This window comes from Sinocyclocheilus anshuiensis, unplaced genomic scaffold (assembly GCF_001515605.1).
Source record: "Sinocyclocheilus anshuiensis isolate Anshui unplaced genomic scaffold, SAMN03320099.WGS_v1.1 scaffold130, whole genome shotgun sequence".
NCBI classification, from domain to species: Eukaryota; Metazoa; Chordata; class Actinopteri; order Cypriniformes; family Cyprinidae; genus Sinocyclocheilus; species Sinocyclocheilus anshuiensis.
Genome location: NW_015544207.1, coordinates 2,164,663 through 2,179,837, shown reverse-complemented (window position 1 = coordinate 2,179,837; position 15,175 = coordinate 2,164,663). Strand labels below are relative to the sequence as shown.

At 37.0% G+C, this 15,175-nt stretch overlaps 1 protein-coding gene across 1 annotated transcript in view; it reads left to right on the top strand.

Annotated features, from left to right (window-relative positions):
* Positions 1 to 593: 593 nt before the first annotated feature.
* LOC107696937 (titin-like) overlaps positions 594 to 15,175 on the top strand; it is a 15,051-nt gene continuing 469 nt past the window's right edge. Inside the window, exons 1-17 of the mRNA XM_016497509.1 lie at positions 594 to 624; positions 746 to 787; positions 924 to 1,181; positions 1,352 to 1,515; positions 2,159 to 2,206; positions 2,272 to 2,434; positions 4,507 to 4,797; positions 5,045 to 5,047; positions 5,102 to 5,353; positions 6,192 to 6,482; positions 7,806 to 8,060; positions 10,718 to 10,981; positions 11,297 to 11,398; positions 14,343 to 14,399; positions 14,486 to 14,539; positions 14,742 to 14,810; positions 14,915 to 14,962. Of these exons, the coding sequence (XP_016352995.1) occupies positions 594 to 624; positions 746 to 787; positions 924 to 1,181; positions 1,352 to 1,515; positions 2,159 to 2,206; positions 2,272 to 2,434; positions 4,507 to 4,797; positions 5,045 to 5,047; positions 5,102 to 5,353; positions 6,192 to 6,482; positions 7,806 to 8,060; positions 10,718 to 10,981; positions 11,297 to 11,398; positions 14,343 to 14,399; positions 14,486 to 14,539; positions 14,742 to 14,810; positions 14,915 to 14,962 (2,392 nt within the window). The remainder of the gene's footprint in view (positions 625 to 745; positions 788 to 923; positions 1,182 to 1,351; positions 1,516 to 2,158; positions 2,207 to 2,271; positions 2,435 to 4,506; positions 4,798 to 5,044; positions 5,048 to 5,101; positions 5,354 to 6,191; positions 6,483 to 7,805; positions 8,061 to 10,717; positions 10,982 to 11,296; positions 11,399 to 14,342; positions 14,400 to 14,485; positions 14,540 to 14,741; positions 14,811 to 14,914; positions 14,963 to 15,175) is intronic.

Here is a 15,175-nt window from a genome sequence, read left to right as displayed (position 1 = left end):
AAAAATATGTGAAAAATATATATCTCTGTGAGTATCATATTTAATAATCTTTCCTCAAGACATTTCCTTCTATCTATTGTTGATCTGCACACATTTTAGGTTCCTCTGGTTCAAACTGAAAGTTTCATAATTTCACATAATTTATTGTGTTTTTTTTGCTGCAGTTTCGAATGCCTGTCATAATCCAACAGGGCTTCTGACTCAACAAGATTGGAGGAACAAAGAAGTTCACATAAAACTCTGCATTCATCAACATTTTCTGAAACAAAGATGCATTGAATCACACCCACAACCCGTCAAACAGAAACTAGAACAATAACTAAATTTGGCAAGTATGCATGCATGCCGATAAAAATAAAACTTGTTTTTAAACACACTCATTTATCTACAACACATTGTTACATAATAATTCTTAACTTCTCACACACACAGACACAGCGCTGTATATTTATTCAGTTTTGTAAGTTAAATTGAAATAGACACGAGATCATAATTTCCTGTCAGGTTTTCATTATAGGTGGTTATAACAGGAAGTTTTCTAACTCATGCAAGGTCTTTCTTCGCTGCCGGCTCTGCTTTGACTGCAACTGCAAATGGAAAGGTTTAAAATCTTCCTTTTGATAGGTAGGATGTCGTATTTGGTATTTTAATTATTAATACAATGGAAACCAGAAAACCTAAAACTATACTATCACTATAATGCCTTTTCACAATGAGATCTCTGAACCTTTGTGTTAATTTATAGTGGCAGTGAGTGTGCAATTAACATCTCAAGACAGCACTACTGGTGAGAATCATATTTTTATACTGGCTTTTGGTCTGTATGTTAACTCTTAATGACTATTTTAACTGTTTCATTTTCAAAAAACAGAAGAAGAATTGTCTATTTAGCCTCTCTAACCTACGGATTATTCATCCTCTAGAACCTCCAGTTCAGATTTCCAAGCCCAAGATAACTCTGAATCTAGCTCATAAGGTGCTGTACAATACAGAGACAGTCTCTCTGCGCTGTGAGGTCCCTGGAGAACCACCAGGGTTACAGTATGACTGGTACAAGAACTCAAAAGATCTCGGTGAACATCAGCCCAGCATCACTGCGAGTGGCAGTGGAACATATGAATGCAAAGCAAAAAAAGGAGCAAAGTCAGAAAAAAGTGATAGTTACACTTTAACTCTAGAAGGTAAATGAATATCACCAATGTTTATTTAGATATATAAATTTGTATCTTTAAATTTCTCCGTAGTCCCAGCACCAATGCTGATTCTGGTATGTAAGTGGGCTGAAAGGTCAGTGTGTAATTATAGCGTAAATAATATTGGCCTGACTTTTGTGTTATCTTTTTCTGTACAGATCCTCCTAAAGCAAAGCTGACTGTGAATCCTGACTGGACAGAGTTTTTCCCTAATGAAAAAGTCAATCTGCAGTGTGAAATTGAAGGTGGTTCTTCAGGCTGGACCTTCCAGTGGATGAGAGACAGCTGGACTTCAGAAGACAGCAGTGTCTTAGCGATCACTGTAAAACACTCTGACTCTGCAGAATATTCTTGTAAAGGAAAACACAGTAACAGAGAAGTAACTACTCAACAAAGTAATACATTCCAACTGAACGTCAGAGGTAATTTCAATCATTAAAATTAGTCTAATGAAGTTGTTGGAGCAGAACCAAAGATCAGCTTTTGTTGTTGAGAAACACATTAAACTATATTTAACAAAAAAAAAAAAAAGTTTGGACGTACACTACAAGATTCAAAAGTTTGGGGTCAGTAAGATTTTTTTTTAATGTTTTTTTAAAAGAAGTCTCTAATGTTCACAGAGGCAACATTTATTTTTCTATTTGAATATATTTTAGAATGTAATTTATATTTGTAATGGCAAAGCTGAATTTTCAGCATCATTACTCCAGTCTTCAGTGTCACATGATCCTTCAGAAATCAGTATAATATGCTAATTTGGTGCTCAATAATAATTAATTATCATCAATGTAGAGTCATTTTTGTTCAACTGAATGCATCCTTCAAGTACTAAATAAAATAATATTTACTGACCCCAAACTTTTGAACAGTAGTGTACATATAGGCTTAGTGTTAGTATAAGGATATGTATTATCTGTTTGAACACATTTACCTTACAGTTTGGTTCATTTTCTCTCTTCCTTCAGATCCGCCTCAACCACAAGTCCAGTCTGATTGGACAGAAGCGTTTTATGGTGAAAAAGTCTCTTTGCAGTGTGACATTCAAGATTCAAAAACCTGGAATTATATGTGGTTCAAGGGCCAGAACAAGATTTTCTCCAGTGGTGAAGCAAACATAAAAGGAAACACTCTCACACTCTCAGTTCATTCCAGTCATGACGGGGCGTATGTGTGTCAAGCTGAGCTGCAGGACAGAAAGGTGACGACCGCAAAAAGTACATCGCATTCGATAACAGTCCATGGTAAGAGTCTGTTATCACTGTAGCTGAAAGCAGCATGTCATGGTTAAATCATAATGTGTTATATTGTGAAATACAGACATAAAAAAAAAAAACACACATCTAATTTCAGAAAACAGTTAATTGAATTTTGCATGTTAACTTCCAGTGTGCCGCCCGCGGTACACTGCATGCTTTGAGAATTAACTTAAATGATTTTAGCAAATGGCTGCAATATAACAAAGAGTGAAAAATTTAAGGGGGTCTGCATACTTTCCGTACCCACTGTATCTTTGGAAAGCTTTGTGATTCGAATGACGCAAAACATTTTAAGATACAATCAACACAGCAGGTACAATCAGTGTCTTTGTCAGACCAACAACAATCAACTAAACAATAACAAAACTGAAGGAACTCACCTATGAAGCCTCTTGTTAGTCCACTAGTTCATTACATTCCAACAAAAATGGTGTAGCTACACTGTAAATGGTCCAGACTATCCAATTCAGTGAAATATTTAGTCCATAACACATTTATATGTTGATAAACATCCACGGAGTGTAGGAGTATCATTTCAGATCAGCCGACGGAGCGCTCACAGCTTCGGCGCATTATGAAGTATAGCTTGTTTTTGCATAAACAAAACCGAACCATTGAAGTCAAAATGGCCGCTGAACTCTGCCCTTTTGATTGGCACCTTATTTGAACCAATAGCTGAATCTATGAGGTGACAACAAGCAGCGATAGCCAACTAGCATCCAGGATGAAGGATGAGGCAGTCTCTCTTTGATGGACAGTAGACTGATCCAATTGCATCAGAGTTTGCAAATGACTGTCGTTTCTGATAGCCAATGAACTTCTGAACAGAATAATATGCGATTTTAGTGGGTGAGTTTAACATATCGTGCACAGAAGTCCGTGTGCAAAGGATTATAGTGACTGGTGCGTCTGTGCGTAACGAGCGCTCTATGAGAGATAACGGGGAAAATGTGGTTATAGGTAAAAAACTATCAAAGAGAACGCGAAAAACAAACATTTTGTTCTAAGAAGTTGTTAAACAATGTATAACAATAAAATTGGCCAGACAATAAAAGTGTTTTTTGACGGAGAGAGCGATAATTCATCCATTGAAGCAGATGAGAGGATATGGTTTTGGATGGAGGACAGGTCACACTCAACAAGTAAGTGTTTTATTATATTATATAATTATAGTTATATATATATTTTACATATAATTATGTATATTATACAAAGCACGACATAATGTGTTTATGCTTCAGTTACTATGTGTCAGCAATTATTGACAGTGAATCTGGATAAGAAATTGAATAGGTCTAAGTGTAAGCTTTCATTAGAGCCCAAAATTATGACTGTACATTAAAGCATTCAAGAATTGCAGCATTTTATGTGTCGTTGGTTACAAAGGGTCATTTGGAGTCTCCAAGTGGCTTTTTTTGGGAAGCGCCTAGACATACATTTAGATAAATATGTGTAAAACACTCATTTTCTAAGGTATTGTTATCAAATTTGAAAAATTTTGCTTGGTAAGACTTTATTCTGTGATCCAAATGTATTTTCCAGCGAATACCTCCCAGCTATAGTCATCTGCAGGCATCTGTTTACAAAGAAAATGTAGGCGGATTTTTAATTTTATTTTTCAGTGTGTTTAAAGTTCTATTACTCAATACCAATAAGACTTACAGTGATTCTGAAACACACCTCAGAGTGTCACCTTTCAAAAGAGACCAAACCCATGTATGTACTCCAAAAGGTTCAAGAACAGCATGCAATTTACTTTGGGTATGGCTTTTTTAGGCATTTTAGGCAAATTTTACAGGAACGCAAGCTCAATGCTAATTCAAGAATTTCAACATTGCATATATTTTTTTAATTATTTAAGATTGAGTTTTAGTGCTGTTTATTTCCTGTGTATAAATGTCTCTTGGTGTTTCCATTGAAATCATAAATAAAACTTGCATAAATATAATTGTGTAAGTATTTTAATTACTTTTATAAAGGTATTTTTTTGTACAATTATAAAGGCATAATACAGTCAAAAATGTCTAGTTATGTTAAATTGTTCTTTATCTTTGCAGAACTGCCTCAGCCAAAATTGTCAGTAGAGTCTCAATGGAATATATTTTACCCAACTGAGAAAGTGACTCTGAAGTGTTCAGTCGATGAAGATTCAAATAAATGGGGCTATGAATGGTTTAGAAACGGAGCTCGGCTTCTCAAGGATAAGGACATTTCCTTTCCTGGAAACACTCTCTCCATCAGCTCAGCTAAAACGGGTCATTCAGGACAGTTCACCTGCAGAGGAAGACATCTGACGAGAACATCAGTGACTACTAGACAAACTGAAGCTGTTCAACTTCATATTCATGGTAAAACTACTTATGATATTCTATGATTAATAAATATCAACGAAAGTGACATGCACCCAAAATAGTTCAATGAAGAAGCTGTAACTTTAATTTTTGTAACTACTTTTGAAAATATGATATACTGTGTGATTCATATGAAAGAAAGAGTAAAGAGTACTCCTCTTGACAGCAGTCAGACACTATTAGCAGCACGAGTCAGTTCATTTAGTCTTGGATAATAAAGAATAAAAAGCACATGCAATTCAAGGCAGTTTTTGTTTGAAGGTGGTCCACTCTTTCTGATGTTTACCTCTGTGACTCTTAGATACACCAAAACCAACCATTACAAAACATGAGTGGTTTGAACCCTTCTACAGTAATGAGCGAGTCCAGCTTCATTGTAATATGCCAGGAGTTGGTTGGGAATACCACTGGTATAAAGACTTAAAACTTCAGATCACAAATCCAGAATTGACCATCGACTCAGTATCTGTCACTGACACTGGTGACTATCACTGCAAAGCACAGAGAGGAGACTTCTCAGTGGACAGTGAGACTCTACAAGTGCGAGTTCAAGGTGAGTCCATAATTTACCTCTTTATAATCATTTCCACGATGGAATATTATTCCCATTGTGCATGCATTGAGTTTACAGTGCCTCTGTAAAATTCCCAGGTCATGCATGAACATGTTAGTATTAGATTCTTTATTATCTATCAGACCTCATTCACCCTCCATTTTCCTCTCTTCCTTCAGAACCACCTAAACCACAAATCCAGTCTGAATGGACAGAAGCATTTCATGGTGAAAAAGTCTCTTTGCAGTGTGACATTCAAGATTCAAAAAACTGGAATTATATGTGGTTCAAGGGCCAGAACAAGATTTTCTCCAGTGGTGAAGCAAACATAAAAGGAAACACTCTCACACTCTCAGTTCATTCCAGTCATGACGGGGCGTATGTGTGTCAAGCTGAGCTGCAGGACAGAAAGGTGACGACTGCAAAAAGTACATTGCATTCGTTAACAGTCCAAGGTAAGAGTCTGTTATCACTGTAGCTGAAAGCAGCATGTCATGGTTGTGTTATACTGTGAAATACAGACATTTAAAAAAAAAAAAACACATCTAATTTCAGAAAACAGTTCATTGAATTTTGCATGTTAATAAGCTCAATGCTAATTTAAGAATTTCAACATTGCATATATTTTTTTAATGATTTAAGATTGAGTTTTAGTGCTGTTTATTTCCTGTGTATAATTGTCTCTTGGTGTTTCCATTGAAATCATAAATAAAACTTGCATAAATATAATTGTGTAAGTATTTTAATTACTTTTATAAGTGTATTTTTTTGTGCAATTATAAAGGCATAATACAGTCAAAAATGTCTAGTTCTGTTACACTGTTCTTTATCTTTGCAGAACTGCCTCAGCCAAAATTGTCAGTAGAGTCTCAATGGAATATATTTTACCCAACTGAGAAAGTGACTCTGAAGTGTTCAGTCGATGAAGATTCAAATAAATGGGGCTATGAATGGTTTAGAAACGGAGCTCGGCTTCTCAAGGATAAGGACATTTCCTTTCCTGGAAACACTCTCTCCATCAGCTCAGCTAAAACGGGTCATTCAGGACAGTTCACCTGCAGAGGAAGACATCTGACGAGAACATCAGTGACTACTAGACAAACTGAAGCTGTTCAACTTCATATTCATGGCAAGTAAAACTGCTTTTGAAAATATGATATTCTATGATCAATACATATGAAAGAAATGGTGACAGACACCTTAAATTTCAGTGTAATGAAGAAGTTTAGATTTTAAAATGTGTACAGTAAAGTGTTAGGGGCACAACCTAACACTTTTTGACTTTCTCAATTTGTGTAAATCCACAGGGGGTTCAGAGTATATTTTTATCCACAGTAATTTCACACGTGTCTAGTACAAATATGTCGCTTTGTTTCATAATTACAGTGTATACGTTTTTCTTTATTTACCCTCAAAAAATGGAAGTGAAATGTGATAGTATGCTTGATGGGTTTTTTTGTTTTTGTTTTTTTGTTAAATAAGCTTTTTATTCAGTCATCGAATAACCCTTGCAATAATCACAAGTTCCAGGATTAATTTTCTTATATATGCTTTTTTTTTTTTTACGAATTAAAAAATAAACTGATTTTGGAGTTTGACAATGAACACATTGCAACCATCCACATAAACGAGCCAAAATGATTTACATAACTTTACATTAATTTCTGAACATTAAATATTGACTGCCAGTCTTTATTCACCTGGTTCTTGTGGTTTCTCATTAAGATTAAAGAGGTCATATGATGTGTTTTCAATTTTTCCTTTCTATGACCCCGTTAAGCCATAAATTTACTTTTACTTATATTGCTACAGTATGTGCTTTCCATATTCTCAAAAAAAAAAAATGTAGGCCTATATTGAAGGTTTATGGATCCATTTGGATTACAGAGTTTTTACAAACTAGCAAACTTAATGTGATGCATATTTGTTAATCGCACATAAATGAAATAAGAAAGAATGAGATTTATGAAATAATACTAACACAAACCAAATGTGTTTTAAACACAGAATAACCAGGTTTATATACAGTATGTATCATCAATAAATCCTATTTATTACATGTAAACCATTCAATAAAGCATATATATTTTAACTAAATGAATCCTGCTTGTTCCAAAGGTAGCCATATTTGAACCATTATACTATTTTTTCACAATTAACATATTTATGCTAATTTTAATAAATACATTTTAAAACATGATTATGTAAAACAATCACATAGATGCAAATAGTTACTAAAGTATGTCATGATTGAAGTTCTTTAGTGTGGACTGGTTTAGCTTCTTTATTGTTTGTAATTATAGCATGGAAACTGTCAGTGTTTGCAGCTTTCTGGCTATGTTGAATTCAGTTCACTTAGCACAAGATCTAGAACAACAAGCACAAGCAACTCAAAGACAGTTATTGTTTGAAGGTGGTCAGCTGTTTCTAATTTTACCTCTGTTGCTCCTAGACATAACCCCAAAAGCAGTCATTACAAAACATGAGTGGTTTGAGTTGTTCTACACTGAGGAACGAGTCCAGCTTCATTGTAATATGCCAGGAGTTGGTTGGGAATACCACTGGCATAAAGACTCAAATCCTCGGATCACAAATCCAGAATTGACCATCGACTCAGTATCTGTCACTGACACTGGTGACTATCACTGCAAAGCACAGAGAGGAGACTTCTCAGTGGACAGTGAGACTCTACAAGTGCGAGTTCAAGGTAAGTTGTGTCCATATAAACTACAACTTGTGGCCATTTCATTTAGGATATAACCATGGCAGTGCACTAAAGTTTAAAATGATAAGTTGATATGTTAAAGAAACCCACCCAAAATAATATGGAAATTATGTTATCATTTCACACTCATGTCATGTTGTTTCTGACATGTATGACTTTCCTCTTCTGTGGAACACAAAAGATATTTTGATATCAGTAAAAAAATTTACTCATTTTTGTCCATACAGTCTTTATAGTCCATATAGTCTTTGGGGTCTAATGTAGTTTTGAACCCCAATGACTTCATTAAAGGTAGGGTAGGCAATTTCGGAGAGGCTAGCAATAACAAGCTAGCTTTGAAAGCATAAAATCCCACCCCCCTTGCATAATCACTCTCCAAAGCCACGCCTCCTCCAAAACACACATGAACGCACTCAGGCAGACCAGAGGCTAACCTGCAACACAATGAGAGACGGCGTTGGTGGAGCGTTGAATGCAATGCTGTCAGATTACCTCATGTCTCATTTATCTGTGAGAAAACAATACAGTACAAAGTGGATAATATATTAATAATGGCTTACATTCTCGCTCAGTCTGCAATAGCTTAATGGAACACGCTGATGACGGATCATGTCTGCGTGAACAGAGTGCGCGGAGGTATGCAAATAATGAACACAGACGATATAAATATACTGCTCAAAAAAATTAAAGGAACACTTTGAAAACACATCAGATCTCAATGGGGAAACATATCATGCTGGATATACTGATATGGACTGGGTAATGTGTTAGGAACGAAAGAATGCCACATCGTTTGATGGAAATGAAAATTATCAACCCACAGAGGGCTGAATTCAAAGACACCCTGAAAATCAAAGTGAAAAAACGATGCAGCAGGCTAGTCCATTTTGCTGAAATTTCATTGTAGCAACTCAAAATGGTACTCAGTAGTTTGTATGGCCCCCACGTGCTTGTATGCATGCCTGACAATGTCGGGGCATGCTCCTAATGAGACGATGGATGGTGTCCTGGGGTAGTTTCTCCCAGATCTGGACCAGGGCATCACTGAGCTCCTGGACAGTCTGAGGTGCAACCTGTCGGCGTCGGATGGACTGAAACATAATGTCCCAGAGGTGTTCTATTGGATTTAGGTCAGGCGAGCGTGGGGGCCATTCAATGGTATCAATTCCTTCATCCTCCAGGAACTGCCTGCATGCTCTCGGCACATGAGTCCGGGCATTGTTGTGCACCAGGAGGAACCCAGGACCCACTGCACCAGTGTAGGGTCTGACAATGGTGTCCAAGCATTTCATCCCGATACCTAACAGCAGTCAGGGTGCCATTGTCTAGCCTGTAGAGGTGTGTGCGTCCCTCCATGGATATGCCTCCCCAGACAATCACTGACCCACCACCAAACCGGTCATGCTAAACGATGTTACAGGCAGCATAACATTCTCCACGACTTCTCCAGACCCTTTTATGTCTGTCACATGTGCTCAGGGTGAACCTGCTCTCATCTGTGAAAGCACAGGGTGCCAGTGGCGGACCTGCCAATTCTGGTGTTCAATGGCAAATGCCAATCGAGCTCCACGGTGCAGGGCAGTGAGCACAGGGCCCACTAGAGGACGTCGGGCCCTCAGGTCACCCTCATGAAGTCTGTTTCTGATTGTTTGGTCAGAGACATTCACACCAGTGGCCTGCTGGAGGTCATTTTGTAGGGCTCTGGCAGTCCTTGCACAAAGGAGCAGATACCGGTCCTGCTGATGGGTTAAGGACCTTCTACTGCCCTGTCCAGCTCTCCTAGAGTAACTGCCTCTCTCCTGAAATCTCCTCACGCTCTTGACTGTGCTAGGAAACACAGCAAACCTTCTGGCAATAGCATGTATTGATGTGCCATCCTGGAAGAGTTGGGCCTGCCTGTGCAACCTCTGTAGGGTCCAGGTATCTCCTCATGCTACCAGTAGTGACACTGACCCTAGCCAAATGCAAAACTAGTGTAAAACAGTCAGAAAAGATGAGTAGGGGAAAAAATGTCAGTGGCCTCCACCTGTAAAACCATTCCTGTTTTGGGGGTCGTCTCATTGTTGCCCATCTAGTGCACCTGCTGTTAATTTCATTAACACCAAAGCAGCTGAAACTGATTAACAACCACCTCTGCTACTTAACTGACCAGGGCTGCCTTTCCCAAAAGCATCGTAAGCTTAAGTACATCGTAGACCCATTAAAACCAATTGAGCTACGATCAACTTATGCTAATAACAATGCTTTTGGGAAACGCAGCCCAGATCAATAGCCCAGGAGTTTAATTGACTTGATGCTATCCTTTTATTTTTTGTGTACATATAAATACATTTAGCCCACTTAACTTAGTGATTGTTATCGGGGATGTGAAGAGAATTTCAACCAGCATTAAAAAAAAAAAATGTTTTTCAACCAAATCACTTACCCTGCATGCCTTTAATGCTCCACAGAAGAAAGAAAGTCATACAGGTTTGGAACGACATGAGGATGAGTAAATGATGAAAGAATCACTTTAAAAGTGTAGTTTGAATAGTTACTAAAACTGGTAAAGGTAAAAGCATTAAGGGTATGATTTGAAGGCTCACTATGAAAGACATTTTATTTAAAAATGATAAAGTAACATATTACTTTGCTCTTAGCTCGTCCACCTGCATTCCTGAGTCTGGAGACTGAACTGAGCGACATTATGACTGGTGATATGACTCTGAGGTGTAACGTCTCAGACGGCAGACAGTGGAACTACACCTGGTTCATGAACGGACAGCAGCTCAATGGATCCTCAGATGTACTCAAAGTGACAGGAAATGAAGAAACAATCAAAAGTGAATTCAAGTGCAAGGGAATTAACACAGTGAGACCGCTGTACTCCGCTCTGAGTGATGGCTTCATAGCCAATAATATTAGTGAGTCATGGGAATATTTATTATTAAACCTGTTTCATACATATGTGAATAAATTGTGCATTAGAACAATGTCAGGCCATCTTCATGATCTTCAAGATTTAGATTAAAAACAAGAAATAACATTTTTAGTTTTTGAGTTATATTGTCAGTGAGATAATATATTCTGTAAACGGCAGACAAAATAAACTTATTTTTTTCATAAAACTCTTGTTTCTATATAATGTATTATAGGCCTATAATTATAATGCTTGAAGAAAATGTTCATTTAAGTTGCTTAACTTTATCTAAATGTGTGCATTTTCCTTATTATTACAGTATTCAAAAGAAAAATACTGCTGGCCATCTCAGGATGTCTCGTCTGCTGTATTGTAATCCTGATCATTGGATGCATCGTTCTAAAAATCACCCATAAACCAGGTACAATCAGATATTATTACATATACTTCTGAAATTAAGCTTCTTTATGCTGTTGGTCTTGCATGCAGTGTCCATTTACCAATGACTGTCCTTGTGTCACTCATTGCTCAGACTTACTGCAAATATTATAGCACCACTTCTGTTTACACTTGGTTTGAGTTTCTCAATATATGCACATGTTAGTGTAAACAGGGTTTTATTTGTTGATATTTACGTTTGGTCTAAACAGTGTCTGTCTACTATAATTTACACTCAGTGTAAACACCATTTACCCTCTAGTACACTTAGTGTAAATAACTGCTTGCCTTAAATATAAAATTGCTTTTAAATACTTAACCCGTTGATGTGGGTTCAGCCATCTTGAATTTGTTGTCATACACTGTCATTCAAAAGTGTCTTCTGCTCACCAAGGCTTTGTTCACACTTGGCGTCTTTTTTGAATATGTCAGCGTCTGTTTTACAGTATAATCCTATAGAGTAAACTGTGTTTTCAAAAAAGTCCTGAGTGCTTTTTAAAACGAGTGAAGCGAGTTGTTTCCATAGCAACAAAAACAACACGAAAAAATGGAGAAGATAGCCAGTAGATAGATCGTACTAGTTTCGGAGCACAAGGAGTTGTATGATATGAGCACAAAACTCTATCTAGTCTAAAATATGCCTCAAACCGGGCATCATTCAACCGGAGCTCCTGGACTAAACTGTTGTAAGCACCATACTGTTTCCTTCCCCGTATAATGTCGCGCACCCACAAACGTCGTTGTGAACCGACATTCTCCTCCCCATTAACGACATTTCTGCAGCACACAGCACTAGGCCAGAGATTGTCTTATATAAGGAGATGAGAGGGTCTGTATTACTTACTATTGGAGAAAGCGTAACCACGGAAGCGTAAGCGCCTTAATAACCAATCACATTACAGCCTTGACGTCACTGAATTTCAGTCAGAGTTGTGCGACACTCAATCACCGATGTGGCGATAATGCACCTTTAAAATTGGTTGTCAGCCACCAATCAAATCAAAAGAAGAAGAAGAAGAAGAAGAAGAAGAAGAAGAAGAAGAAGAAGAAGAAGAAGAAGAAGAAGAAGAAGAAGAAGAAGAAGAAGAAGAAGAAGAAGAAGAAGAAGAAGAAGAAGAAGAAGAAGAAGAAAACCCAAAACCAAGACAAGGGATCATAATCTGGAATCATGACACTGGGACATTTGGTCACCATAATTTGGATAAATCGACTTATATAAAATTATATATTTTTGATTGTTTTGTTTTAATTTCTAGTTTGTTTATTTGTTTTGATTGATTTTTTATGGTTTATTTTGTCCTACAAGCAAAATCCTGATCCATACTTTATTCCAGTCAGTGGTGGTAATGCACCAATCAGTTAGGTTGCCAACTGCCAATAAACACCAAAGAAGAAGAAGAAGAACACTCACCCTGCGTTCCATTCGGAAGGGCTCATCCCTATGCCCTAATCCCTTCCTCCGGAGTGAGAGCTTCAAAGGGAAGAAGGGTGTAGGCGACCAAACAACTGTTTCTTGAAGTGCCCTTCTGCGTCATCATCACGTGCCCACACGGAGGCGCCGTCATCATGCAAAGAATCTGTGCAAAGGATCATGGGAGCCCGAAGTGTCCATCAGTCCACCCTTTGAAATCCTTCATTCCGAAGGGCCCTTTGAAGTGGCCAGTTTTGAGCACTTCGGGTTGGAACGACCCTTCAATATGGCGGCCATGATTGTTTTCACTCCCAAGTGCCCTTCGGAGGGCGATATATCCCGTTTGGAACCCACCGACTATCGCCGTTTACGGATCCCATAGGAATGAATGAGAAGTGCCGTAAGCTGAATCCCGCCTGTCACAAAAAGTCAGTGACTTCTCTTATAAAACAGCATTTTTTTTTTCGTGGTAAATTTTTAAAATAGTTAAATCCAAAAGTATTGTTTAGTGTAAAGCATGTTGAATATTAGCAGATAGACTGTCAATTAATTAAATGATAAGCCGTTTCCTCGAAAAAGCTGTTTATTCAGCATAGTGAAGCCTCTCCTCAATTGACATCCATTAAAAAAAAAACGGCCTCTGGTCTTCTTTCCCACGTACTGCCAGACAAGAAGTCTTAGCTTTTTCTATTTGAATATATGTTAAAATGTAATTTATTCCTTTGATGAAAAATTGAATTTTCAGCATCATTACTCCAGAAATCATTCAAATATGCTGATTTGCTGCATTTCTTATTATTATCAATGTTGAAAACAGTTCTGCTGTTTTTGTAGAAACCATGCTTCATTTTTATGATTCTTTGATGAATAGAAAGTCCAAAAGAACAGCATTTCTTTGAAATATATATATATTTTTATTCTTGTGACATTGTAAAACTGTCATATTTACTGCCACTATTGATCTATTTAATACAAATCTTACAGAACCCAAATGTTAAAGGTGGGGTAAGTGATTTCTGGTAGCCAATGTTGATATTTCAAATCACCAAAACAAACACGCCCCTACCCCAAAAAGGGTCTGTCCTGTGCACCGAGCGCTCTCTCCTCCGCATCATGAGTAGACACGCCCCTTACTGCTGATTGGCTAGACATTTGTTTTGGTACTCGGCCCGTTTTCTAAAGCATTTTTGAAAAAATACATACCCCACCTTTAAATCAGTCATGTGACTAAAAGCACAATGACACATAAGAGGACAGTCATATAGAGTTATGGATAAGGGTCAAGCCTCACCCATGCTGGATTTCATATCACATCACACATTAAATGGTTAAAAAGATCTGTGCACTGTATTAGACATCAGGGTTCATTTATTGTTGTGATTGCCTAACATGACTACATTTTTCACTTAGCATTAGCTTGTGTGTTTTGAATTACAGTAAACTCTATGTAAAATGTAACGCTGTATAAACACTTTATAAATATTTTTTACAAAAAATTTTCATTTCTTATCATCAGAGGTCAAAGAAACAGCACCAGAGGACTTGTTTTTCTCAATGACAGACTCCAAGAACCGTAAGTTTTACACTGCGTGTGTGCATGTGAGTGTGTGTAAAATTTCTCTGCCTTTACATTTCTATGGGTTTTTGATTACTCTGCAGAAATTGCTTCACCCATGAAGGAGTGCATGGACAACAGACCAACAGAGCTGGAGGGTATGTGCTTTTACTGACAGTTACAATCAAAGCAGTTCGCTATTTCGCAAACCTTATACTTTGTAATAATATTATGTGACTCAACAAGTGAACAAACCTCTGGCGTTTTTAATAAGTTTGCTTCTTTTACAAGCCAAAAGTATGATTTTGTATATTTAAACTGCTGTGAAATAATCACCACACTCTCTCTGTTATCATTCAGGATGTCAGGAAAAAGAAGAACTGATCACTGGTCGTGCTTCAGCCGTTCATGAGGATGGTGTGATTAAAGGTAAGAGACCTTAGAAATCAGACATTTTGCTGTATAGTAAAACTAAAAAAAATTGAAAAAAAAATCGATTATGACAAATGACTCTCACAATTTTTCTATTAAAGGTGAAGAAACATTGGCGTCAGAAGCCAATGGCCTGACGTCATTTAAAGGTAAAGTTAAATTCAGTGTTATTGTAGTATCATTGAGAAACTATTATAGTAATTTTCATTATTATATCTCCTGTTTTCATTAAAATTTTTGTTAAAGTTTTATGAATTTTATCTGTTTTTGTCTTTTTATTATTGTTATTGTTATAATTATTATTTTATTGTGTTGTGTGTATATATATATATATATATATATATATATATATATATATATAT